This window comes from Ranitomeya imitator, chromosome 7 (assembly GCF_032444005.1).
Source record: "Ranitomeya imitator isolate aRanImi1 chromosome 7, aRanImi1.pri, whole genome shotgun sequence".
Lineage (NCBI taxonomy): Eukaryota > Metazoa > Chordata > Amphibia > Anura > Dendrobatidae > Ranitomeya > Ranitomeya imitator.
Window position 1 is genome coordinate 189,071,205 of NC_091288.1, and position 27,270 is coordinate 189,098,474.

Below are 27,270 nucleotides of genomic sequence, written 5' to 3' on the forward strand. Positions count from 1 at the left end.
AGGGATATATTATTATAGGAATGGAGAACATTATTATGGAAAGTGACAGGATGGGGGAAATTATTATAGAAAGAGGGCAGGATGAGGAACACTAATACAGAAAGGGGCCAGGATAGAAGACATTATCACTGGAAGGAGCCAGCAGGAGGTGATTGTTACTGGAAGGGGCCCAGGATGGAGAACATTATACCAGGAAGGGGCCCAGGATGGAGGCACCTTATACCAGGAAGAAATCCAGTATGGGGGTCATTATTACAGGAAGGGCCCAGGACTAGGGACATTAATTCAGAAAGGGGACTGGACAGGGAACATTATTACAGGAAGGAGACAGGATGGGGACATTATTACATGGGGGCATATATGCTTGTTTTTATAGATTCTAGAATGCTACAAGAGCTCATACATCTGAACAACATGCATAATTCCTGTTAGAATTTACAGAATAAATGAAATAGAATCTCCCAGCATTCAAAGTGAAATAATTTGCAAAAATTGTCTGCAGATAATACAGATGACATCTGTGAAAGAATACCAGCATGCTATTTCCTAACTGGATCCTTTTATGACACTTCCACATGTTCATTGCAGACAACTTCACTTATCCTCATGTAATGAGCCGCAGACGTTATCGTGTCATTTTCGGTAATATCAGGTTTTAATAAAAGATCAGTGAGACGTGGTAAAGATAAAGAATCAGTTTAAAGGGAATCTGCCACCAGGTTTTTGCCACCTAATCTGGGATCATCATAATGTAGCGACGTTGAACCTGATTCCAGTGATTTATGACTTGCTGGGCTGTTTGCTGTAGTTTTGATAAAATCACAGTAGGAGATTATCACTACATGACTAGTAAACTTGTTGCCAGATAGTCCTTCTTATTCATTTGCTCTGCACTACTCACACCCCTACTAATTGTCAACTTTCTGCCTATGCACAGTGTACACAGAAATCTGCCAATCAGTGGTGTGGGCGGGGTTATACAGAGCTCAGCATTCTGAGAACTGCTAGGTGTGCAGAAAGGATTTTATCAAAACCACAGCAAGCAGCCCAGTAAATGACACATCGCTGGAGTCAGAGTCTCTGCCCCTTTATCATGCTGCTCTCAGATGTGGAAGCAAAAACCCGGTGAAAGATTCCATTTAAAGGGGGTATAAAGTGGGCATTCGCTGAGTCTGTCTACTGTCTGTCTGTAAGGAGTGCTGCTTTAGCAGATACATCTGGGTTCAGGTACCTGTTGGGGCCAAAGTTTGGCGGACCTACCGCCGGTTCAACCGGTGCAGCCGCACCGGGGCCCGGAGGTGGAGGGGGGCCCTTGCAGGCAGGCAGGGGCATACAGGGGCCCGGCTTTCTGCTGCTGCTGTAGATCGGTGGCCCCGCACTGTATTATTATTATTATTATTATTATTTATTATTATAGCGCCATTTATTCCATGGCGCTTTACATGTGAGGAGGGGTATACATAATAAAACAAGTACAATAATCTTGAAAAATACAAGTCACAACTGGTACAGGAGGAGAGAGGACCCTGCCCGCGAGGGCTCACAATCTACAAGGGATGGGTGAGAATACAGTAGGTGAGGATAGAGCTGGTCATGCAGCGGTTTGGTCGATCGGTGGTTACTGCAGGTTGTAGGCTTGTCGGAAGAGGTGGGTCTTCAGGTTCTTTTTGAAGGTTTCGATGGTAGGCGAGAGTCTGATGTGTTGTGGTAGAGGGTTCCAGAGTAGGGGGGATGTACGAGAGAAATCTTGTATGCGATTGTGGGAAGAGGAGATAAGAGGGGAGTAGAGAAGGAGATCTTGTGAGGATCGGAGGTTGCGTGCAGGAAAGTACCGGGAGACGAGGTCACAGATGTATGGAGGAGACAGGTTGTGGATGGCTTTATATGTCATGGTTAGGCTTTTGTACTGGAGTCTCTGGGTGATGGGGAGCCAGTGCAGGGATTGACAGAGGGGAGAGGCCGGGGAATAGCGGGGGGACAGGTGGATTAGTCGGGCAGCAGAGTTTAGAATAGATTGGAGGGGTGCAAGAGTGTTAGAGGGGAGGCCACAGAGCAGGAGGTTACAGTAGTCAAGGCGGGAGATGATGAGGGCATGGACTAGGGTTTTTGCAGATTCTTGGTTTAGGAATGTGCGGATCCGTGAAATATTTTTGAGTTGGAGGCGGCAGGAAGTGGAAAGTATTAGCCGTGTGTACAAGTGCCGGCCGGCATCCCCCATTGCAGACAGCAGGCTGTGTGTCTGCTGATCTGACGTCACCTGCGCGCCTGTTTCACTCTGCCGGAGGCCTGGAGAGGAGAGAAGAAGTTGGCAGAGAGCCAGGGGGTTGGGGCAGGAGGTATGTGACGGGCTTCATCTAATTCCTGCTTTCTTATCTGCTTTCTGCAGAGGATCTATCTGTACTGTACTGAGATTTATTGCACCATAAACTTACATACAGATAAGGTCCCGGCTCCAGCGTCACCCGATCTGCATGTAAGCTGAAGCTGCAGCAATAAGTCACAGCAATATACTACGTGGCTCTGCTGTATACTATGTGTCTGGGCAATATACTACGTGGCTCTGCTGTATACTATGTTTCTGGGCAATATACTACGTGGCTCTGCTGTATACTATGTGTCTGGGCAATATACTACGTGGCTCTGCTGTATACTATGTGTCTGGGCAATATACTACGTGGCTCTGCTGTATACTATGTGTCTGGGCAATATACTACGTGGCTCTGCTGTATACTATGTTTCTGGGCAATATACTACGTCGCTGGGCAATATACTACGTCGCTGGGCAATATACTATGTAACTTGACAATATACTACGTCGCTGGGCAATATACTATGTAACTTGACAATATACTACGTCGCTGGGCAATATACTACGTCGCCAGGCAATATACTACGTAACTGGGCAATATACTACGTGGCTGGGCAATATACTACGTCGCTGGGCAATATACTACGTCGCTGGGCAATATACTACGTCGCTGGGCAATATACTACGTGGCTGGGCAATATACTACGTGGCTGGGGAATATACTACGTGGCTGGGGAATATACTACGTGGCTGGGGAATATACTACGTGACTGGGCAATATACTACGTGGCTGGGCAATATACTACGTGACTGGGCAATATACTACGTAACTGGGCAATATACTACGTGGCTGGGCAATATACTACGTCGCTGGGCAATATACTACGTCGCTGGGCAATATACTACGTGGCTGGGGAATATACTACGTGGCTGGGGAATATACTACGTGGCTGGGGAATATACTACGTGACTGGGCAATATACTACATGGCTGGGCAATATACTACGTGACTGGGCAATATACTACGTGGACATGCATATTCTAGAATACCCGATGCGTTAGAATCGGGCCACCATCTAGTATATTATAATGTGAGTTCCTGCAGCCTGGTCAGTGCTCAGTGCATGTAACACTATATATGTGCACATAGTACAGTACAGTGGTGGCAAACCTGCTAGAGGGGGCACGCGTGCCATCTCCTCAAAACTAGCTCCGCCATCACTTTTCTCAGCCCGCGTGTAATCTCCCAGACCCTCATCACTAGCACCACAGCCACTCTGCTCCTAAGGGTAAGGTTCCACGTTCAGGATTGCCGACGCTTTGGACGGAGCGGAAAACTCACTCCACCCAAAGCGCCGCTCCCTTCTATACGCCCGGTGATTCCGGATGTGTTCATTGCACATATCCGGAATCTCCGCACCCCATTCATAAGACCCTGTGATTTACCTTGCGGCGACGGAGCGTCGCCACAAGGTAAACAGACATGCTGCGTTCTAAAAAGACGCACCGCATGTCCGGAAACGCAGGGCCGCCGGATGCCTGTTCACACGCATAGTGGAGACGGGATTTCATAAAATCACCTCCACTATATTGTAATATCTGGACGCTGCGGATTGAATGCTGCGGTTGTACGCAGCATTCAATCCGCAGCTAATCCGGATGTAATCTGGACAGTGGACATGCACCCCAACTCTCCCATCAGGCCGCACGCCGTTCCATCAGTCTGCGCTCTTGCTGAGGACGGGGATGGTGCGCGATCTGAGGAGAGTGACGGCGGCACTATTGCCGAGATGGTGCGCATGCCCACAGGTAGGACTGATATATGAAGAGACTAGATCAGTGTTGGAACGGACAGAGGTGAGTATTTTTTTTGTAATGCAAGGCCATTACACAGTATGGAGCAGTATATGAGGCCATTATACTGGATGTAGCATCATGTGGGGCCATTATACTGTATGCAGCGTCATATGTGGCCATTATAATGTATGCAGCATCATATTTGGCCATTATACTGTATGCAGCATCATGTGGGGCTATTATATTGTATGCATCATCATGTGGGGCCATTATATTGTATGCATCATCATGTAGGGCCATCATACTCTATGTACCATCATGTGGGGCCATTATACAGTATTAAGCATCATCATGTGGGGTCATTATACAGTATGGAGCATCATATGTGGCCGTTATACTGTATGTATCATGTGGGGCCATTATAAAGTATGCATCATGTGGGGCCATTATACGGTATGCATCATCATGTTGGGCCATTATAAAGTATGCATCATCATGTGGGGCCATTATACAGTATTGAGCATCAACATGTGCGGTCATTATACAGTATGGAGCATCATGTGCGGCCATTATACAGTATGGAGCATCATGTGTGGCCATTATACAGTATGGAGCATCAAATGTGGCCATTATACAGTATGGATCATCATGTGTGGCCATTATACAGTATGGAGCATCATATGTGGCCATTATACAGTACACAGCATCATGTGGGGCCATTATACAGTATGACGCATCATGTGTGGCCATTGCACAGTAGGCAGCATCATATATGGCCATTATACAGTATGGAGCATCATGTGTGGCCATTATACAGTATGGAGCATCATGTGTGGCCATTATACAGTATGGAGCATCATGTGTGGCCATTATACAGTATGGAGCATCATATATGGTCATTATACAGTAGGCACCATCATGTGGGGCCATTATACAGTATGGAGCATCATATATGGTCATTATACAGTAGGCACCATCATGTGGGGCCATTATACAGTGTGGAGCACTATGTGAGGCCCATTTCACTGTATGGAGGAATATGTGAATATAGTTTGACATGCCTGGATTAAAGGGTTATTCTCATCATGATAAAGGGTTACAATTGCAAAGAGGCTGTAAAAAACAAACAACTTGGCAATATTACTTTGGAATAAAAATCCTCTTCATTCTCAAGAACAGACCTCCACTGCAATCGGTGGCTAGTATCTTTGGCTTGGAGTGCAGTGCTTACAAGCTCTTTGCTATGGCGTGCTAATGTAGGAGATTTTCTAATCTAAAACCACAGTATTCCGGTTAAATTGCTGTGTTGGCACTTTGCAATAAATACCGTAAGTGGATTTTAGATTGCAGTTTGGGCACTCGGTCTCTAAAAGGTTCGCCATCAGTGGTATAGTACGTAACATCTAGTACCCAGATTAGTATATGGCTCATATATAACAGACCTGGGCAAAATGTGGAAATCGGACCGGGCTATCTGTGATAACAAAACACCCGGAAACACTGGTCCGCAGGTCGCAATATACAGCTGACCTGCATCCAGATTTCATCGGGGACTCTGTGAGGGCACAAATTGTATATAGGGAGAGCTGTGTGGGGGCCCTCCCTGTAGTACGTCTTTTACATGATACTGTTGTATGGAATAATGCAGTCTACTACACGATTCCATACTTTTATTTGTAGTATTTTATCAGATACCAGACATATAATGTAATACAACATATAGGTACATGGTCAGGCTCTGCCGGTTCCCACAGTAATCACATAACCAAGAGGATGCACTGCGCACACTTGCTGTCTTGTGCCAACTAGAGAGTCTGCAGTGTTCTATTCACTGACAGCGAACACTACTTGTCACCTGACTGCACTGGAACCAGCAGAACCAAATCTTAACCTTTGATAATGAGGGCAATCTGGTTTGTTGCTCGGAGCCAGATTGCACTCATCATAAGCAGCATGCTGGGCAGGGCGGGGGGCCCAGACAAATTTCTTGCACAGGGGCCCAAAGCTGTCAGTGTCCGCCACTGGGCCAAACGGTTTTTCTACCAGATGACATTTTTCTAAGTAGCAGCGTCTTCTCTTACAGATTTTTCTCTGGGGTCCAAGACCATCACGTTATGGCTTTGCTGCAACTGTGCACAATATTTCTTAAAAAGTGACAGGGAATAAAGTTTCTCTCTCGCAGAGATCGCCAGCAATGCTACCTAAAAAATACTATGCAAATTAGCTGTCTTGCAGAAGGGAGGAACCTGCCTCTATAGCACCTCCTGCTGGAGGTAGCTACTCTATGAAGCAGTAGCCAACCTTCAAATATCCTTGCTACGCCAGGAAACTCCCCCCCCCCCCAAAAAAAAATACACCCATTCATTTACAGATGGGTTGTTTTACAATTGTCAGTGCAGAGCAGGGTACTGGTTGCTTTGCCTTTGAGTCTCCTTACTTCGGCTGTAGTCTCCAAAAGCAGAAACAGTATCTCGCTCCGAGCCAACCAGTCCCCTGCTTTATACTGCTCAAGGGCAGGAACCCTGAAACAGCTGTCTACAGATGGCTTATTTTACATTGTCGGTGCAGAGCAGGGTACTGGTTGCTTGGCCATTGTGTCTCCTTACTTCCGCTGGAAGTCTCCGCAAACAGAAACAGTATCTCGCTCCGAGCTAACTAGTCCCCTGCTTTATACTACTGAAGGGCAGGAACCTCGAAACAGCTGTGTACAGATGGGTTGTTTTACATTGTCAGTGCAGAGCAGGGTACTGGTTGCTTGGCCTTTGAGTCTCCTTGTGTTCGCTGGTAGTCTCCGCAAACAGAAACAGTATCTCGCTCCGAGCCAACCAGTCCCCTGCTTTATACTACTGAAGGGCAGGAACCCCGAAACAGCTGTCTACAGATGGGTTGTTTTACATCGTCAGTGCAGAGCAGGGTACTGGTTGCTTGGCCTTTGAGTCTCCTTGTGTTCGCTGGTAGTCTCCGCAAACAGAAACAGTATCTCGCTCCGAGCCAACCAGTCCCCTGCTTTATACTACTGAAAGGCAGGAACCCCGAAACAGCTGTCTACAGATGGGTTGTTTTACATCGTCAGTGCAGAGCAGGGTACTGGTTGCTTGGCCTTTGAGTCTCCTTGTGTTCGCTGGTAGTCTCCGCAAGCAGAAACAGTATCTTGCTCCGAACCAACCAGTTCCCTGCTTTATGCTGCTGAAGCGCAGGAGCCCTGAAACAGCTGTCTACAGATGGGTTGTTTTACATCGTCTGTGCAGAGCAGGGTACTGGTTGCTTGGCCTTTGAGTCTCCTTACTTCCACTGGTAGTTTCCAAAAGCAGAAACAGTATCTTGCTCCGAGCCAATCAGTCTCCTGCTTTATACTGCTGAAGGGCAGGAACCCTGAAACAGCTGTCTACAGATGGCTCACTTTACTTTGTCGGTGCCAAGTAGGGTACTGGTTGCTTGGCCTTTGAGTCTCCTTACTTCTGCTGGCAGTCTCCGTAAACAGAAACAGTATCTCGCTCCGAGCCAATCAGTCCACTGCTTTATACTACTGAAGGGCAGGAACCCCGAAACAGCTGTGTACAGATGGGTTGTTTTACATTGTCGGTGCAGAGCAGGGTACCGGTTGCTTGGCCTTTGAGTCTCCTTACATCCGCTGGTAGTCTCCGCAAGCAGAAAGAGTATCTGGCTCCAAGCCATCCAGTCCCCTGCTTTATACTACTGAAGGGCAGGAACCCTGAAACAGCTGTCTACAGATGGGTTGTTTTACATCGTCAGTGCAGAGCAGGGTACTGGTTGCTTGGCCTTTGAGTTTCCTTGTGTTCACTGGTAGTCTCCGCAAACAGAAACAGTATCTCGCTCTGAGCCAACCAGTCCCTTGCTTTATACTACTGAAGGGCAGGAACCCCAAAACAGCTGTGTACAGAAGGGTTGTTTTACATCGTCAGTGCACAGCAGGGTACTGGTTACTTGGCCTTTGAGTCTCCTTACGTCCGCTGGTAGTCTCCAAAAGCAGAAACAGTATCTCGCTCCGAGCCATCCAGTCCTCTGCTTTATACTGCTGAAGCGCAGCAGGAGCCCTGAAACAGCTATCTACAGATGGATGTCTTTGTGTCTTTGGCAAAAGGTTTAAAAAATATCCTTAATCGTGATGTAACTATTGATATACTATGGCTACCTCTGACTGGCGGCACTAGACAGACAGATGCCTTTAATTTAGCGTTAACCTCTTCCCGACACCCGCTGTACATGTACTGTGCATATATCGGGTGTGGGCGTATGGCGCAGAGTCCTCAGGACCTGAGCCTGCACCATACAAGGCAAATGTCAGCAGTCCGACACAGCCAGCATCTGCCTATAACAGAGCTGAGCTGTGATCGCTGCTGTTAACTTCTTAAATGTTGCTGTCAAGCTCTTAAAAAACAATAAAAGATTAATTTTAGTTATCACCCCTTTAATCCTCTATTAAAAATATTAAACAATAAGCATATTTGGTATCACTGCACGCGGTGATAAGGTGTTTATTTAAAGAGGATTTTTTTGCCAAAATTCCAAGTTATTCAAATCATCCCAAGAATGGAGATCAGGATCCTGGGAGCAGTTATCTTGGATTATGTGGGGGTCTGCATGCCTGGCCCACCGCTCCACTACTTGTGAATGGGACTGTTGGAAATAGATATATAAGAATATAAGATGTTCTTGAGGTTCTGGAGCCTTCTTCTTTGGATCTCTGGGGATTCCAGTCGACGGACCCATAGAGATCAAATTATCCCCTCTCCAGAGAATAGGGAATATCTTGTGATTTTTGGAAAAACCTCTTTAAAACACTCTCCAGGCAAACTTGATACACTGTTATAACTGATGCTCCAGAAAGACAATCTGTCAGCAGTTTTTGCTATGTAATCTGAGAACAGCATGATGTAGGGGCAGATACCCTGATTCCAGTGTGCTGCTGTTTGAAAAGTGTTTTATCAGCAGGAGATTATCACTATAGGACTAGGTGTCACATGCCTCTTAGTCAACTGCTCTGTTTAACCCCCACAACTGATTAGCAGCTTTCTGCCTATGCACAGTATACACAGAAAGCTGCCAATCAGTGGTGTGGGCGGGGTTATACAGAGCTCAACGTTCCAAGCTTTGCCATATCTACAGCAGAGATAACAATGATTTTACAACAACGGCTGCACCCAGTAAACTTACACTGCTGGAATCAGGGTATCTGTCCCTACATCAGATGAAGTAGCAAAAACCCAATGACAGATTCCCTTTAAGCCCCTATAACAGTTTTTTTCACTTGCTCCACAGCTGAATTTTCAGATATATTACTGCTTCCATAGTAGTTGTGTCTATTGCGTCTCAGCCCCGTTCAAGTATATGGAGCCGATATAGGACCCAACTACAATACCAGGCACCATGACCCTGCATGATGCTGTTTGGTGGATTTTTTGTATCATTCCTGGAAAAAAAAACCTTAATAAAGTTTATTCCTCTATCTTATTTTCTTTGGGAAGACATGAAAAATTGCTGACACATCCACTTTCACAATGCGCTTACTGCACATATTACCCCACCTTGGGATACTGTCGATTCTCGGTCAGAACTTTGCATTAAAGCGTTATTCTTCTTTTTTAACGTTGCCCTTAACCATTATTTTTTTTCACTTCTAGGTACAACAAAGGAAAATCTCTCGGGCTCCCCGTATGGGTACTTGAATATTCTCAGCATGTCCGGTGCACACATAAAAGAAACATAAATGTCGCATATTACTGTATAACACTGCAATGAGCAACAGACTGATCAACTCTTGTTACAGACAGATACATTTGCATTGCTTTTCACAGTTATTCCATACTGGAGCGTCAGTCCTTACTGTACCTAAGTCATTTCACTAATGATCCAACCATTACAGCGGTCGCACCAGTGACTGCTAAAATCCAATCCTTATCCTTCCATTATTACCCTGTATCTGCCATAAAATCCGGAGCCAATTAAGGGATCACAATTCTGGACACTGATCCAGAGAACGGAGAAATCAAAGTCCAATGTGAATGAGCACGTGCGACCCCTGCTGCATTGTCCATTGTTTCTATAGAGTGAACGGAGCAAGTGTTGCACATGCTCACTAACACTTCCTTCCAACAGGAGACTTTGGGACAGAGCTCCCCAGACAGATTAGGATCCAGATATCAGACCCCAATAAACAATACTTTTATAAATAGAGAAGAGCAAAAAAGATTTGCAATACGTCCAGTTCAGTATCCCATGGAGATGTCGAGGAAGCTTAGTAATTACAAAAGGTGGCCAGGATGCTGACATTCGAGTGCTGGCCAAGGAGGTGCCCAGAGCCCCGATCCGGCTAACATGGAGAACCAAAGTGAATGCCCCGGGATGAGGATCTTTTACTCCTGTACACAGCAGTTTTAAAGAGCTCTATAAAGTTTTCTATGATTCATAATCAAATATAAATATGTCTACAACTATGAATTGGAGAGGACAGGAAAATATAGTTTATAGAGTCCCCTCATTTTTATTTTATAAATCAATAGTACACATGAAAATAAGAGACTTTGTAATATATCTTATCAGAGAAATCTGCTTCTTTCTCCTCCTGGACTGAACTTTCACTCTCAATTCATGCATAAAGTGTGTAGTCAGTGAAGACAAATTTTCCCATTACTGAGATAGGGGATGACAGTTGGTGCTTATAAAATTCTATGGAGGAAGGAGGAGCTAGAGGCCGACACAGGCATTCTGCTGGAACAACCGCTACAGTTCTCCATAGAACGTCATAAGCACCAACAGTCATCTCCTATCTCATTAATGGGAAGATCGTGAATTGAGAATGAATGATCAGCCCAGGAGGAGAAAGAACCACATTTCTGTGATAAAATATATTACAAATTTTCGTATTTTCATGTGTATTATTATGAAACAAAGAATTAAATCGATGGTTACTGTTTAGATTGAATAAACCATAAATATTGACAGTAAACAATGTTACATTTGTGACTACAATCTATGGGAGCACAATTGGACTGGCCTAACGGTGTTCCTGAGGATCCTCCGGTGGGCCACTCCGGTGGCTGTTAGGCCTATTACTGTGCTTGCCAGTCCGCATCATATGGGTCCAACCTTACTGATGTTATGCCCTCTAATAGGGGCTTAAGGCACCCCAAACCGCTTCGAATGAATGATCAACTGCATAGTTAAAAAATTAGTATTTGCACTGTAAACAATAAACTACATAAGAAAACATCAAACGAGGAACACAGTAATTGGAACGCCATTATCTTACATACCATAATGAGATTTTAGAACACATTAAACACCTGTCTCCTACCACAAAACATGTTTGTTTCTCCCACTAATTATACCCCCTCATACCGTAGTAGCTCTCGCTCACCACTTCCTATTACTAGAAGCCCATTAATACAGTTGGCTGATTAATAATGCATCTTCCCCTCGGCCAGAGAAGTCTCTTTTTTCCTGTTTTCTCAATGGCAGCTAACGAGTGAAGGAAGGATAGAAAGCAGCAGTACTCCACCCTTATCCCATTAAGTATTTCACAAACGTCTGATTCTGTCATTATGTAAAGTTTTCAAAACTTAATATTGGAAATTTGAATTCACCCGTTTTGTCAAAATTTTTAAAAAAATCGGAAAAGACATTTGTGGCGAACTGAGGTCTCCTGGGACTGTATTGAACACTTTTGAGCTATCTCATGCAAACACCGCATTAATATGCCTTTTAAAAGGTATAAATGGTCCAAAAACTATCCGTTTTTTGGGGCAATAATGTGACTTGCTGGTGTTTACACATACAGAAGAAACCCCTCCGACGATACACTGGGGGCTAGACAAGACAGTACGTACATGGAAATCTGGGCAAGTTCTGGCCAATTGTCCAATGTGCTGACCCAGAAGTCCATGAGGGTTGAGCTCAGAATATCTACTGGAGAAAAGATGCCGTCCAAGTATGACTTTAACTGATTGCTTAAGCGGCATGTCACTGCCTAACAGCTTTGCAGAGCAGGTAACATAGATTATCATGATAACGCACCAACTTTGTTTCCCTTTCAGAAATCAGAAAAAATTCCCACATTTTGCTTTTATTGGAGGATCTAAAAGCATGGCTTTCCAATCATCATCCCATTACTTTATGCTAATGTTACATTTGTTATCCTGGAAACAACTGAGCATACAGCTTGCCATGATCACTAGCGTTGATCAAGGGCCTTGTGGGTTCACTTTCTGCACTCGGATTAAATGATTTGTCATTATGGGCAGCATAGTTGTCATCGCCATCATAATTTTCACACTAATTTTCAGTCTTATACCCTGCCTGTGCCTGGTATAACTCAATGTCCCTCTCCACAGCCATCTGCTGCTATTCCACCACTTCCACATCCTGCTGCATGTAACATTGACTTTGAGGGTCCTCAACAGCGCCAGAGTAACAATGAACATATTAACGTTGCTGTTCTTTCTTCATCCCTTTATATCCTTTTCTTTTTGTTTGTGTCTAATATAAATGTGATGGGATAAAATTGTTGATACCATATTTCTCCCTACTCAATATTACAAATTCAAACCTACCTACCATACATTCATATAGACACTATATATTCACATATACTATTCATCTAAACATGTATACAATCATACATACAAACACTGTACAGTCATACACATATATTTTAGATTATTACTAGTACATTAGTACATACGCCCAGTGTACATTCATACACACAGATATCAGCATGTAAAAATGAATATACTTATATGTACAAAGCAATAAACAAATTGTTGCATTCAAGCATAAATATTGCAAATATAATAACACATTGCATGCACTATAATCTAAATATTTTGGATACACATATGGACGGTACGCACACTACTATACACACAATGATATATATATACATACATTGACATACACACATCCAATACTATAGACACACCATACACTGACATACACACAAAAACACATAATACTATATACACACACTGATACATACACGCATACACTACTATACAGACTATGACAAAGTTACTGGCAAAGTGCTACAGGGGAGCTATGTTTCACTGAGGCTATTAGCTTCAGTGATTTGAATCCCAGAAGTTTGCTCCAGCACACTATGTGTTGAGAGGGGTTAATCGGCCATTTTAAAGGCTGGGCTTTTGTGGACAACCATAGAACGGGTGGGAGGTTGTCCACCTTATCTGCACCCCATACAATGTGACTTACTGTTTTTTATTTTTAGATTCCGTCTCTCGCAGTTGAAGTGTACCTACGATAAAATTACAGACTTCTCCATTCCTTATAGGTGGGAAAACTTGCATAATCGGCAGTGTATCAGTATCAAATACTTTTTTTTCCTCATTGTATACACTGTTTGGAATACACAGCCAGGATGAGGGTGGGGGGTTCACGCTAACCCCAGCACTGTTACCACTTTGTCATGGGAACGCAACTCCGCTGCCTCCAACTGCCAGGACAAATGGCGATTGGCTGATGAGTGATGCACGAGCCCACGGCTGCTTCCACTACTAGGCTGGATATTGGGGAAATAGCAGTGTGTATATGGAATATACACCTCTGATTCCAACACATGGATGAATATATGTATATAACCCCCGTACGGTCACTGCCAGCTCCGCAATAACAAAAGAAGTACTAGCTGCCACCACCAATCGTTTATAGCGGACGATTGGACGCTGATTACAGGTAGGGTATGGCTTCAGGGGTGCGGTTTACAGAGCAAGAGGAACAGAGCTACAAAATGTTATGTTTAATCCAGAAAGAAAGGCAATGCTTATAAAAATATACAAGTTGTTACAAAAAGGGGGACCAACAATACCATATATACAATTATTTAAAATAAAAAGAAATGGTGAAAAAGAATTACTAAACCTGGTCATGGAAGTATCTCAGAGTTTAGCAAAGGGACGCACTTCGATTGAGAAAATGAACAGAAATTCCATGGCGAACTATGTCTTCCAAGGACTGACAGAGACCCAAGCTTTCATTCTTATTAGCTCCATCCTATGCCTGCACACCTTCCCTTGATGACCTCACATGGGGTTGTCTGTGGGATGTTTTCAGCCCTTCAGGATTTTACTTACAGAATATCTTCACCCCTGAAGGTCCTGTTATGACCTGGTGGTAAGGACAATAATGGACCTGGTGGTTAAGAGCACACGGAATGATCTGATAGTTACTAATAATATAGGACGAGCTCTGAGACGTGGGAACTCTGCTGACCGCAATCCCTAATCCTATCACACACACTAGAAATAGCCGTGGATTGCTCCTAACGCTCCCTATGCAACTCGACACAGCCTAAGAAACTAGCTAGCCCTAGAGATAGAAAAATAAAGCCTACCTTGCCTCAGAGAAATTCCCCAAAGGAAAAGGCAGCCCCCCACATACAGTGGGGCAAAAAAGTATTTAGTCAGTCAGCAATAGTGCAAGTTCCACCACTTAAAAAGATGAGAGGCGTCTGTAATTTACATCATAGGTAGACCTCAACTATGGCAGACAAACTGAGAAAAAAAAATCCAGAAAATCACATTGTCTGTTTTTTTAACAATTTATTTGCATATTATGGTGGAAAATAAGTATTTGGTCAGAAACAAACAATCAAGATTTCTGGCTCTCACAGACCTGTAACTTCTTCTTTAAGAGTCTCCTCTTTCCTCCACTCATTACCTGTAGTAATGGCACCTGTTTAAACTTGTTATCAGTATAAAAAGACACCTGTGCACACCCTCAAACAGTCTGACCCCAAACTCCACTATGGTGAAGACCAAAGAGCTGTCAAAGGACACCAGAAACAAAATTGTAGCCCTGCACCAGGCTGGGAAGACTGAATCTGCAATAGCCAACCAGCTTGGAGTGAAGAAATCAACAGTGGGAGCAATAATTAGAAAATGGAAGACATACAAGACCACTGATAATCTCCCTCGATCTGGGGCTCCACGCAAAATCCCACCCCGTGGGGTCAGAATGATCACAAGAACAGTGAGCAAAAATCCCAGAACCACGCGGGGGGACCTAGTGAATGAACTGCAGAGAGCTGGAACCAATGTAACAAGGCCTACCATAAGTAACACACTACGCCACCATGGACTCAGATCCTGCAGTGCCAGACGTGTCCCACTGCTTAAGCCAGTACATGTCCGGGCCCGTCTGAAGTTTGCTAGAGAGCATTTGGATGATCCAGAGGAGTTTTGGGAGAATGTCCTATGGTCTGATGAAACCAAACTGGAACTGTTTGGTAGAAACACAACTTGTCGTGTTTGGAGGAAAAAGAATACTGAGTTGCATCCATCAAACACCATACCTACTGTAAAGCATGGTGGTGGAAACATCATGCTTTGGGGCTGTTTCTCTGCAAAGGGGCCAGGACGACTGATCCGGGTACATGAAAGAATGAATGGGGCCATGTATCGTGAGATTTTGAGTGCAAACCTCCTTCCATCAGCAAGGACATTGAAGATGAAACGTGGCTGGATCTTTCAACATGACAATGATCCAAAGCACACCGCCAGGGCAACGAAGGAGTGGCTTCGTAAGAAGCATTTCAAGGTCCTGGAGTGGCCTAGCCAGTCTCTAGATCTCAACCCTATAGAAAACCTTTGGAGGGAGTTGAAAGTCCGTGTTGCCAAGCGAAAAGCCAAAAACATCACTGCTCTAGAGGAGATCTGCATGGAGGAATGGGCCAACATACCAACAACAGTGTGTGGCAACCTTGTGAAGACTTACAGAAAACGTTTGACCTCTGTCATTGCCAACAAAGGATATATTACAAAGTATTGAGATGAAATTTTGTTTCTGACCAAATACTTATTTTCCACCATAATATGCAAATAAATTGTTAAAAAAACAGACAATGTGATTTTCTGGATTTTTTTTTCTCAGTTTGTCTCCCATAGTTGAGGTCTACCTATGATGTAAATTACAGACGCCTCTCATCTTTTTAAGTGGTGGAACTTGCACTACTGCTGACTGACTAAATACTTTTTTGCCCCACTGTATAATGACTGTGAGTAAAGATGAAAATTACAAACACAGAGATGAAATAGATTTAGCAAAGTGAGGCCCGACTTACTGAACAGACAGAGGATAGGAAAGGTAACTTTGCGGTCAGCACAAAAACTACAAAAAGACCACGCAGAGGGCGCAAAAAGACCCTCCGCACCGACTCACGGTGCGGAGGCGCTCCCTCTGCGTCCCAGAGCTTCCAGCAAGCAAGACAAAATCAAAATAGCAAGCTGGACAGAAAAATAGCAAACCAGAGAAAAGCAAGCAGGAACTTAGCTTCTGCTGGGAAGACAGGTCACAAGAACGATCCAGGAGAGAACAAGACCAATACTGGAACATTGATAGGCGGCATGGAGCAATGATCTAAGTGGAGTTAAATAGAGCAGCCAGCTAACGAATTAACCTCGTCACCTGTGGAAGGAAACTCAGAAGCAGCAGCTCCACTCACAACCACCAGAGGGAGCCCATGGACAGAACCAGCCGAAGTACCATTCATGACCACAGGAGGGAGCTTGACAACAGAATTCACAACAAGGTCCCAGGTAATAGATATTGACGTTATGTTTCTTATTTTGATTTTACCTTTACATACAGACCAAATATGACCTGGTTCACATCATCTATTGGATGGTTATTAAGTTGTAGGTGTTCTCGTGGCCCCACAGCGATGTGAGTGAATGCGTTTCATTTGTCCTTTCGCTACAATGCTGAAAAGCTATATCAGATATCTATCGGATCAATACAAACCCCAATATTCGCTTCTGACCACTGGAGTCGAATCATCTAGCTGCAGATTCATTTCATGAAAGGAAGCTCATCCTGGGGAACACAATTCTACTCCTTGGGAAAAAGAAGCCCCTGCTTCTTGAATATATAAATCTTACCATCTATGTTTGTTTCCCACCATAGACCTCTGTGGTAGTTACCTGTCCACGGCAGGAGGTCTTTTGCTTCAAAGGTTGTTTTAATTAGTTTCTCTGCCCCAAGTGTTCAATGTGAGGCCTACTTAATAGGAAGGTGAAGTGTCAGCTGTTTTTCAGTTATCTTCCCTTTTCTCATATGTTCAATGTAAGGGGGACATGTCTTATGGATTTTAGTTTTCCTCTATGATATACACACAGAAACATGCACTACTATACACGCACACACACTATTATACACACACTGGAATACACAAAATCCCACATTCTAGATATCACTGAATGAAATATTCCAGTGGTAAATTTTTGTTCATTCAATAGTGGAATGTGTTGAGATCAATAAAACCTAAAAATGATCAATGTAAATCACAACTAATATCCCACGCAGGTCTGGAGTTGGAATGATGCTCAATATCAAAGTGGAAAATCAAGTTACAGGCTGATCCAACTTCAGTGGAAATGCCTCAAGGCAAGGAAATGATGCTCAGTAGTGTGTGTGGCCTCCACATGTCTGTATGACCTCCCTAGAACACCTGGGCATGCTCCAGATGAGGCGGCGGATGGTCTCCTAAGGGATCTCCTCCCAGACCTGGACTAAAGCATCTGCCAACTCCTGGACAGTCTTTGGTGCAACATGATGCTAGTGGATGGTGCGAGACATGATTTCCCAGATGTATTCCATCAGATTCAGGTCTAGGGAACGGGAGGGCAAGTCTATAGTTTCAATGCCTTCATCTTGCAGGAACTGCTGACACACTCCAGCCACATGAGGTCTGGCATTATCCTGCATTAGGAAGAACCCAGGGCCAACCGCACCAGCATATGGTCTCACAAGGGGTCTGAGGATCTCATCTCGGTACCTAATGGCAGTCAGGCTACCTCTGGCGAGCACATGGAGGGCTGTGCGGCCCTCCAAAGAAATGCCACCCCACACCATTACTGACCCACTGCCAAACCGGTCATGCTGAAGATTGTTGCAGACCACAGAACATTCTCACACAGCATCTCCAGATTCTGTGACATCTGTCACGTGCTCTCATCTGTGAAGAACACAGGCCGCCAATGTCGAATCTGTCAATCTTGGTATTATTATTATTATACATTTTTATAGCGCCATTTATTCCATGGCGCTTTACATGTGAACGAGGCAAATATAGACAAGTACAATAAACATGAGTAAAACAAGGCACTAACAGGTACAGAAGGAGAGAGGATCCTGCCCATGAGGGCTCACAGTCTACAGGGGATGGGTGAGGATACACTAGGAGAGGGTAGAGCTGGGGATCACTGCAAGTTGTAGGCTTGTTGGAAGAGGTGGGTCTTCAGGTTCCTTTTGAAGGTTTCTATGGTAGGTGAGAGTCTGATGTGTTGGGGTAGAGAGTTCCAGAGTATAGGGGAAGCACGGGAGAAGTCTTGGATGCGGTTGTGGGAGGAATAGATGAGAGAGGAATAGAGAAAGAGATCATGAGACGATCAAAGGTTGCGTGTAGGTACCGGGAGACCATGTCACAGATGTATGGGGGAGACAGGTTGTGAATGGCTTTGTATGTCATTGTTAGTGTTTTGAACTGTAGCCTCTGGGCAATAGGAAGCCAGTGAAGGGCCTGGCATAGTGGAGAGGCTGGGGAATAACGGGGAGACAGGTGGATTAGTCGGGCAGCAGAGTTTAGGATGGAATGGAGTGGTGCCAGAGTGCTAGAGGGGAGGCCAGAGAGTAGGAGGTTGCAGTAGTCGAGGCGGGAGATAATAAGGGCATGCACTAGTGTTTTTGTGATTTCATGGTCAAGGAATGCACAGATCTGGGAAATTTTTGAGTTGGAATTGGCAAGAGGAGGCAAGGGCTTGGATATGTGGCTTGAAAGAGAGGGTAGAGTCAAGGATCACCCCGAGGCACTGAGCGTGCGGGACCGGGGAAAGTGAGCAGCCACTGACATTGATGGATAGATCGGGTGGAGGGGTAGAGTGAGATGGGGGAATGAAGATGAATTCTGTTTTGTCCATGTTCAGTTTTAGAAAACGAGCAGAAAAGAAGGATGAAGTAGCAGACAGACATTGTGGGATTTTGGTCAGTAAGGAAGTGAGGTCGGGTCCAGATAGGTAGATCTGCGTGTCATCAGCATAGAGATTATATTGTAAACCGTGGGATTCTATGAGCCGTCCCAGGCCGAAGGTGTAGATGGAGAAGAGTAGGGGTCCTAGAACTGAGCCTTGGGGAACACCGACAGACAGGGGGCGAGATGAGGAGGTGGTGTGGGAGCAGGAGACACTGAATGTCCGGTGTTCTCTGGCAAATGCCAATCTTCCTGCACGGTTTTGGGCTGTAAGCACTACACCCACTTGTGGACGTTGGGCCCTCAGACCATTCTCATGGAGTCTGTTTCTGATAGAGTGAGCAGACACATGCACATTTGTGGCCTAGTGGAGGTCATTTTGCAGGGCTCTGGTACTGCTCCTCCTTGCACAAAGGAGGAGGTAGCGATCCTGCTGATAGGTTGTTGCGCTCCTACGGTCCCCTCCACGTCTCCTGGTTTACTGTCCTGTCTCCTGCCATCTGCTCTATGCTCTGGACACTGTGCTTACAGACACAGCTACCCTTCTTGTCACAGCTCGCCTTGATGTGCCATCATGGATGAGCTGCACTACCTGAGCAACTTCTATGGGTTGTATGCAACACCTCATATTACTGTACTTCTAGGGACCTCTAGGTATGAGTGTAATGACAAAATGCAAAAGTGACAAAAACAACAATCAAAAAGAATTAGAACAGAGAAATGGTCTGTGGTCACCCCCTGCAGAACTGCTGTTTTCTAGGGGTTGTCTTGCTAATCACCTATTATTTCTACCTGTTGTCTGTTCCATTTGTACAACAGTGGGAGAAATTGAATCACAATCGGTTTTGCTTTATAACTGGACAGGGTGATTTCACAGAAGTGTGACTGACTTGGGGTCACATTGTGTTGTTTAAATGGTCCCTTTATTTGAGCTGTGTATATAAAAAAGAAATGAGGCAGCACAAGCCAGGACAATATGCAGTTGGTAGATGCCAGCCTTCACATTACAACCCATTAATATAATATAAATGCAAAAAAGAGACACACACTACTACTACGTAGGCACACACACATACACTGCTATTACTACATAGACACACACACTGACACGCAGACACACACACATACACTACTATTACTACATAGACACACACACTGACACGCAGACACGCACACATACACTACTATTACTATTACTACACAGACACACATACACAAGCAGACACACACTCTACTATTACTACTACACACACAGACACATACACACACACTACTATTACTACGCAGACACACACACACATACACTACTATTACTACATAGACACACACACTGACACGCAGACACACACACATACACTACTATTACTACACAGACACACACATACACAAGCAGACACACACTCTACTATTACTACTACACACACAGACACATACACTACTATTACTACACAGGCACTCACACTCATACACACAAATACACGCTCACACACACACACACACACACTACTATTACTATACACACAGAGAGATACACACACACAGGCACACACACTCACATACACACTACTATTACTATACACACACACAGAGGCACACACACACACACACACACACACACATACACACTACTATTACTATACACACACACAGAGGCACACACACTCACACACACACACACACACATACACACTACTATTACTATACACACACACACACACACACTCATATACACACTACTATTACTACACACACACACACACACACATACTCATACAGACTACTATTACTACACACACACTACTATTACTACACACACACACACACACACTACTATTACTACACACACACACATACTCATACAGACTACTATTACTATACACACACACAAACACACTCATATACACACTACTATTACTACACACACACACACATACTCATACAGACTACTATTACTACACACACACACACACACACTACTATTACTACACACACACACACACATACTCATACAGACTACTATTACTATACACACACACACACACACACACACACACTACTATTACTACACACACCCTTACATCATCCGTTTCATCATCTTCGCATGCTTTCCAGCTGGAGGGTGCTGATTGCCCCCATACTCCCCCATCAGGGCACATGTTCCTCTCACTCCCACCATCACGGTCACCCTCCAGCTCTCGTACGATGAGATGACGTCGGGTGGGGGAGCTGCCGCCGTCCAGGACCCGCCTGCCGGTGCTGTCCCTTTAAGCTGAGCCAGTAGCAGAGCCGGCACCAGACGGATCTGTGAGGGAGAAGATCGCACACAGCAGCCGGAGAGGCTCCGGGAAGACGCCGGGAAAGTCTCTGCTCTCCGCCGATTGCCTCGGAAAAGCCTGGGCTCAACTTCACAGAGCCCAGATCGCAGCCCAGATCGTCACCAACTCGATCGGACCAACTTTGTGGAGCGATCCCAGTTCCTTCTAGTGATCTGCTCGGGACGCTGTAACGATCCCGGCCGTCGTCCCTGCTGTGCGGAGCAGTCGCCGCCGGCATGATCGTCCTCCTGACTGGGATTATTGGGTTATTGGCTTCTGCTGCCGGCAACACCATCAAGAGCCAGGAGAAGCCCAGGGAGCGCTTCGTGTGCACGGCTCTGCCCCCCGATGCCGCCCCCGGGTGCCCCATGCCCGGCTTCACTGAATCCCCGGAAGACGAGCTCCGAGCCGCCGTCCTCCAGCTCCGGGAGACCGTGCTGCACCAGAAGGAGACCATCGGCAGCCAGAAGGAGACCGTCAGGGAGCTGACCGCCAAGCTGAGCCGCTGCGAGAGTCTGGCCGAGGACGGCAAGCACGGCTCGTGGAAAAAACTCCCGGGGAAGAACGGGGGGAAAGACACGATGGGGGATCTGCCCCGGGACCCCACTCAGGTCATAGACCAGCTCAGCCGCACCATGCAGGCTCTGAAGGACCGGCTGGAGAATCTGGAGGTAAGGACACAGCACCGACATTTGCTGCAAGTGGAGTAGTGTGTGCCAAGGTCTGGGCAGGGGGCTCCGACTGCCCCCGATCACTGGGGTAATGCTCAGCTCCCATTCATGAGTATTGGGGGGTGCACTCACATTCAGGGGGCTGCAGATCCAGCACCAAGGACAGCGCTCATCAGACTCGCTCATAAGGAACGAGGAGGACTGAGAGCTGTCCACAGTGTGGAGTACTGACTGTCCAAGGTGCAGAGTACTGACTGTCCACAGTGTGGAGTACTGACTGTCCACAGTGTGGAGTACTGACTGTCCACAGTGTGGAGTACTGACTGTCCAAGGTGCAGAGTACCGACTGTCCAAAGTGCAGAGTACTGACTGTCCACAGTGTGGAGTACTGACTGTCCAAGTTGCAGAGTACAGACTGTCTACAGTGTGTAGTACTGACTGTCCAAGGTGCAGAGTACAGACTGTCTACAGTGTGGAGTACTGACTGTCCGAGGTGCAGAGTACTGACTGTCCAAGGTGCAGAGTACTGACTGTCCAAGGTGCAGAGTACTGACTGTCCAAGGTGCAGAGTACTGACTGTCCAAGGTGCAGAGTACTGACTGTCCAAAGTGCAGAGTACTGGCTGTCCAAGGTGCAGAGTGCTGACTGTCCAAGGTGCAGAGTACTGACTGTCCAAGGTGCAGAGTACTGGCTGTCCAAGGTGCAGAGTACTGACTGTCCAAGGTGCAAAGTACTGACTGTCCAAGGTGCAGAGTACTGACTGTCCAAAGTGCAGAGTACCGACGGTCCAAGGTGCAGAGTACTGACTGTCCAAGGTGCAGAGTACTGACTGTCCAAGGTGCAGAGTACTGACTGTCCAAGGTGCAGAGTACCGACTGTCCAAAGTGCAGAGTACTGACTGTCCACAGTGTGGAGTACTGACTGTCCAAGGTGCAGAGTACTGACTGTCCACAGTGTGGAGTACTGACTGTCCAAGGTGCAGAGTACCGACTGTCCACAGTGTGGAGTACTGACTGTCCAAGGTGCAGAGTACTAACTGTCCAAGGTTCAGAGTACTGACAGTCCAAAGTGCAGAGTACCGACTGTCCAAAGTGCAGAGTACCGACTGTCCAAAGTGCAGTGTACTGACTGTCCACAGTGTGGAGTACTGACTGTCCAAGGTGCAGAGTACTGACTGTCCACAGTGTGGAGTACTGACTGTCCAAGGTGCAGAGTACTGACTGTCCAAGGTGCAGAGTACTGACTGTCCACAGTGTGGAGCACTGACTGTCCAAGGTGCAGAGTACTGACTGTCCACAGTGTGGAGTACTGACTGTCCGAGGTGCAGAGTACTGACTGTCCAAGGTGCAGAGTACCGACTGTCCAAGGTGCAGAGTACGGACTGTCCAAGGTGCAGAGTACTGACTGTCCAAGGTGCAGAGTACTGACTGTCCAAGGTGCAGAGTACTGACTGTCCAAGGTGCAGAGTACTGGCTGTCCAAGGTGCAGAGTACTGACTGTCCAAAGTGCAGAGTACTGGCTGTCCAAGGTGCAGAGTACTGACTGTCCAAGGTGCAGAGTACTGACTGTCCAAGGTGCAGAGTACTGGCTGTCCAAGGTGCAGAGTACTGGCTGTCCAAGGTGCAGAGTACTGACTGTCCAAGGTGCAGAGTACCGACGGTCCAAGGTGCAGAGTACTGACTGTCCAAGGTGCAGAGCACTGACTGTCCAAGGTGCAGAGCACTGACTGTCCAAGGTGCAGAGTACTGACTGTCCAAGGTGCAGAGTACCGACTGTCCAAAGTGCAGAGTACTGACTGTCCACAGTGTGGAGTACTGACTGTCCAAGGTGCAGAGTACTGACTGTCCACAGTGTGGAGTACTGACTGTCCAAGGTGCAGAGTACCGACTGTCCACAGTGTGGAGTACTGACTGTCCAAGGTGCAGAGTACTAACTGTCCAAGGTTCAGAGTACTGACTGTCCAAAGTGCAGAGTACCGACTGTCCAAAGTGCAGAGTACCGACTGTCCAAAGTGCAGAGTACTGACTGTCCACAGTGTGGAGTACTGACTGTCCAAGGTGCAGAGTACTGACTGTCCACAGTGTGGAGTACTGACTGTCCAAGGTGCAGACTACTGACTGTCCAAGGTGCAGAGTACTGACTGTCCACAGTGTGGAGCACTGACTGTCCAAGGTGCAGAGTACTGACTGTCCACAGTGTGGAGTACTGACTGTCCGAGGTGCAGAGTACTGACTGTCCAAGGTGCAGAGTACCGACTGTCCAAGGTGCAGAGTACGGACTGTCCAAGGTGCAGAGTACTGACTGTCCAAGGTGCAGAGTACTGACTGTCCAAGGTGCAGAGTACTGACTGTCCAAAGTGCAGAGTACTGGCTGTCCAAGGTGCAGAGTACTGACTGTCCAAGTTGCAGAGTACTGACTGTCCAAGGTGCAGAGTACTGACTGTCCAAAGTGCAGAGTACTGACTGTCCAAGGTGCAGAGTACTGGCTGTCCAAGGTGCAGAGTACTGACTGTCCAAGGTGCAGAGTACTGACTGTCCAAAGTGCAGAGTACCGACTGTCCAAAGTGCAGAGTACTGACTGTCCACAGTGTGGAGTACTGACTGTCCAAGGTGCAGAGTACCGACTGTCCACAGTGTGGAGTACTGACTGTCCAAGGTGCAGAATACTAACTGTCCAAGGTTCAGAGTACTGACTGTCCAAAGTGCAGAGTACCGACTGTCCAAAGTGCAGAGTACCGACTGTCCAAAGTGCAGAGTACTGACTGTCCACAGTGTGGAGTACTGACTGTCCAAGGTGCAGAGTACTGACTGTCCACAGTGTGGAGTACTGACTGTCCAAGGTGCAGAGTACTGACTGTCCAAGGTGCAGAGTACTGACTGTCCAAGGTGCAGAGTACTGACTGTCCACAGTGTGGAGTACTGACTGTCCAAGGTGCAGAGTACTGACTGTCCAAGGTGCAGAGTACTGACTGTCCACAGTGTGGAGTACTGACTGTCCAAGGTGCAGAGTACTGACTGTCCACAGTGTGGAGTACTGACTGTCCAAGGTACAGAGTACTGACTGTCCAAAGTATGGAGTACTGACTGTCTAAAGTGAAGAGTACCGACTGTCCACAGTGGGGAGTACTGACTGTCCAAGGTGTGGAGTACTGACTGTCCAAGGTTCAGAGTACTGACTGTCCAAAGTGTGGAGTACCGACTGTCCAAGGTGTGGAGTACTGACTGTCTAAAGTATGGAGTACTGACTGTCCAAGGTGCAGAGTACTGACTGTCCAAGGTGTGGAGTACTGACTGTCTAAAGTATGGAGTACTGACTGTCCAAGGTGCAGAGCAGTGACTGTCCAAGGTGCAGAGTACTGACTGTCCAAAGTGTGGAGTACTGACTGTCTAAAGTATGGAGTACTGACTGTCCACAGTGTGGAATACTGACTGTCCAAGGTGTAGAGTACTGACTGTCCAAGGTGTGGAGTACTGACTATCCAAAGTGTCGAGTACCGTCTGTCCAAGGTGTAGAGCACTGACTGTCCAAGGTGCAGAGTACTGACTGTCCAAGGTGTGGAGTACTAACTGTCCAAAGTGTGGAGTACCGACTGTCCAAAGTGTGGAATACTGACTGTCCAAGGTGCAGAGTATTGACTGTCCAAAGTGTGGAGTACCGACTGTCCAAGGTGGAGAGTACTGACTGTCCAAGATGCAGAGTACTGACTGTCCAAAGTGTGGAGTACCGACTGTCCAAGGTGCAGAGTACTGACTGTCCAAAGTGTGGAGTACCGACTGTCCAAGATGCAGAGTACTGACTGTCCAAAGTGTGGAATACTGACTGTCCAAGGAGCAGAGTACTGACTGTCCAAGGTGCAGAGAACTGACTGTCCAAAGTGTGGAGTACCGACTGTCCAAGGTGCAGAGTACTGACTGTCCAAAGTGTGGAGTACCGACTGTCTAAGGTGCAGAGTACTGACTGTCCAAAGTGTGGAGTACTGACTGTCCAAGATGCAGAGTACTGACTGTCCAAAGTGTGGAGTACCGACTGTCCAAGGTGCAGAGTACTGACTGTCCAAAGTGTGGAGTACCGACTGTCCAAGATGCAGAGTACTGACTGTCCAAAGTGTGGAATACTGACTGTCCACGGTGCAGAGTACTGACTGTCCAAGGTGCAGAGAACTGACTGTCCAAAGTGTGGAGTACCGACTGTCCAAGGTGCAGAGTACTGACTGTCCAAAGTGTGGAGTACCGACTGTCTAAGGTGCAGAGTACTGACTCTCCAAAGTGTGGAGTACTGACTGTCCAAAGTGTGGAGTACTGACTGTCCAAGGTGCAGAGTACTGACTGTCCAAGGTGCAGAGTACTGAGCTGTCTAAGGTGCAGAGTACTGACTGTCCAAGGTGCAGAGTACTGAGCTGTCCAAGGTGCAGAGTACTGAGCTGTCTAAGGTGCAGAGTACCGAGCTGTCTAAGGTGCAGAGTACTGAGCTGTCCAAGGTGCAGAGTACTGAGCTGTCTAAGGTGCAGAGTACTGAGCTGTCTAAGGTGCAGAGTACTGAGCTGTCTAAGGTGCAGAGTACTGAGCTGTCTAAGGTGCAGAGTACTGAGCTGTCCAAGGTGCAGAGTACTGAGCTGTCTAAGGTGCAGAGTACTGAGCTGTCTAAGGTGCAGAGTACTGAGCTGTCTAAGGTGCAGAGTACTGAGCTGTCTAAGGTGCAGAGTACTGACTGTCCAAGGTGCAGAGTACTGAGCTGTCCAAGGTGCAGAGTACTGAGCTGTCTAAGGTGCAGAGTACCGAGCTGTCTAAGGTGCAGAGTACTGAGCTGTCCAAGGTGCAGAGTACTGAGCTGTCTAAGGTGCAGAGTACTGAGCTGTCTAAGGTGCAGAGTACTGACTGTCCAAAGTGTGGAGTACCGACTGTCTAAGGTGCAGAGTACTGACTCTCCAAAGTGTGGAGTACTGACTGTCCAAAGTGTGGAGTACTGACTGTCCAAGGTGCAGAGTACTGACTGTCCAAGGTGCAGAGTACTGAGCTGTCTAAGGTGCAGAGTACTGACTGTCCAAGGTGCAGAGTACTGAGCTGTCCAAGGTGCAGAGTACTGAGCTGTCCAAGGTGCAGAGTACTGAGCTGTCTAAGGTGCAGAGTACCGAGCTGTCTAAGGTGCAGAGTACTGAGCTGTCCAAGGTGCAGAGTACTGAGCTGT

At 46.4% G+C, this 27,270-nt stretch overlaps 1 protein-coding gene across 1 annotated transcript in view; it reads left to right on the forward strand.

Annotated features, from left to right (window-relative positions):
* Positions 1-21,403: 21,403 nt before the first annotated feature.
* The window catches only part of NPTX2 (neuronal pentraxin 2), a 41,383-nt gene continuing 35,516 nt past the window's right edge, over positions 21,404-27,270 (forward strand). The window contains exon 1 of the mRNA XM_069734245.1: positions 21,404-22,086. Within this exon, the coding sequence (XP_069590346.1) occupies positions 21,652-22,086 (435 nt within the window). The 5' untranslated portion in view covers positions 21,404-21,651. The remainder of the gene's footprint in view (positions 22,087-27,270) is intronic.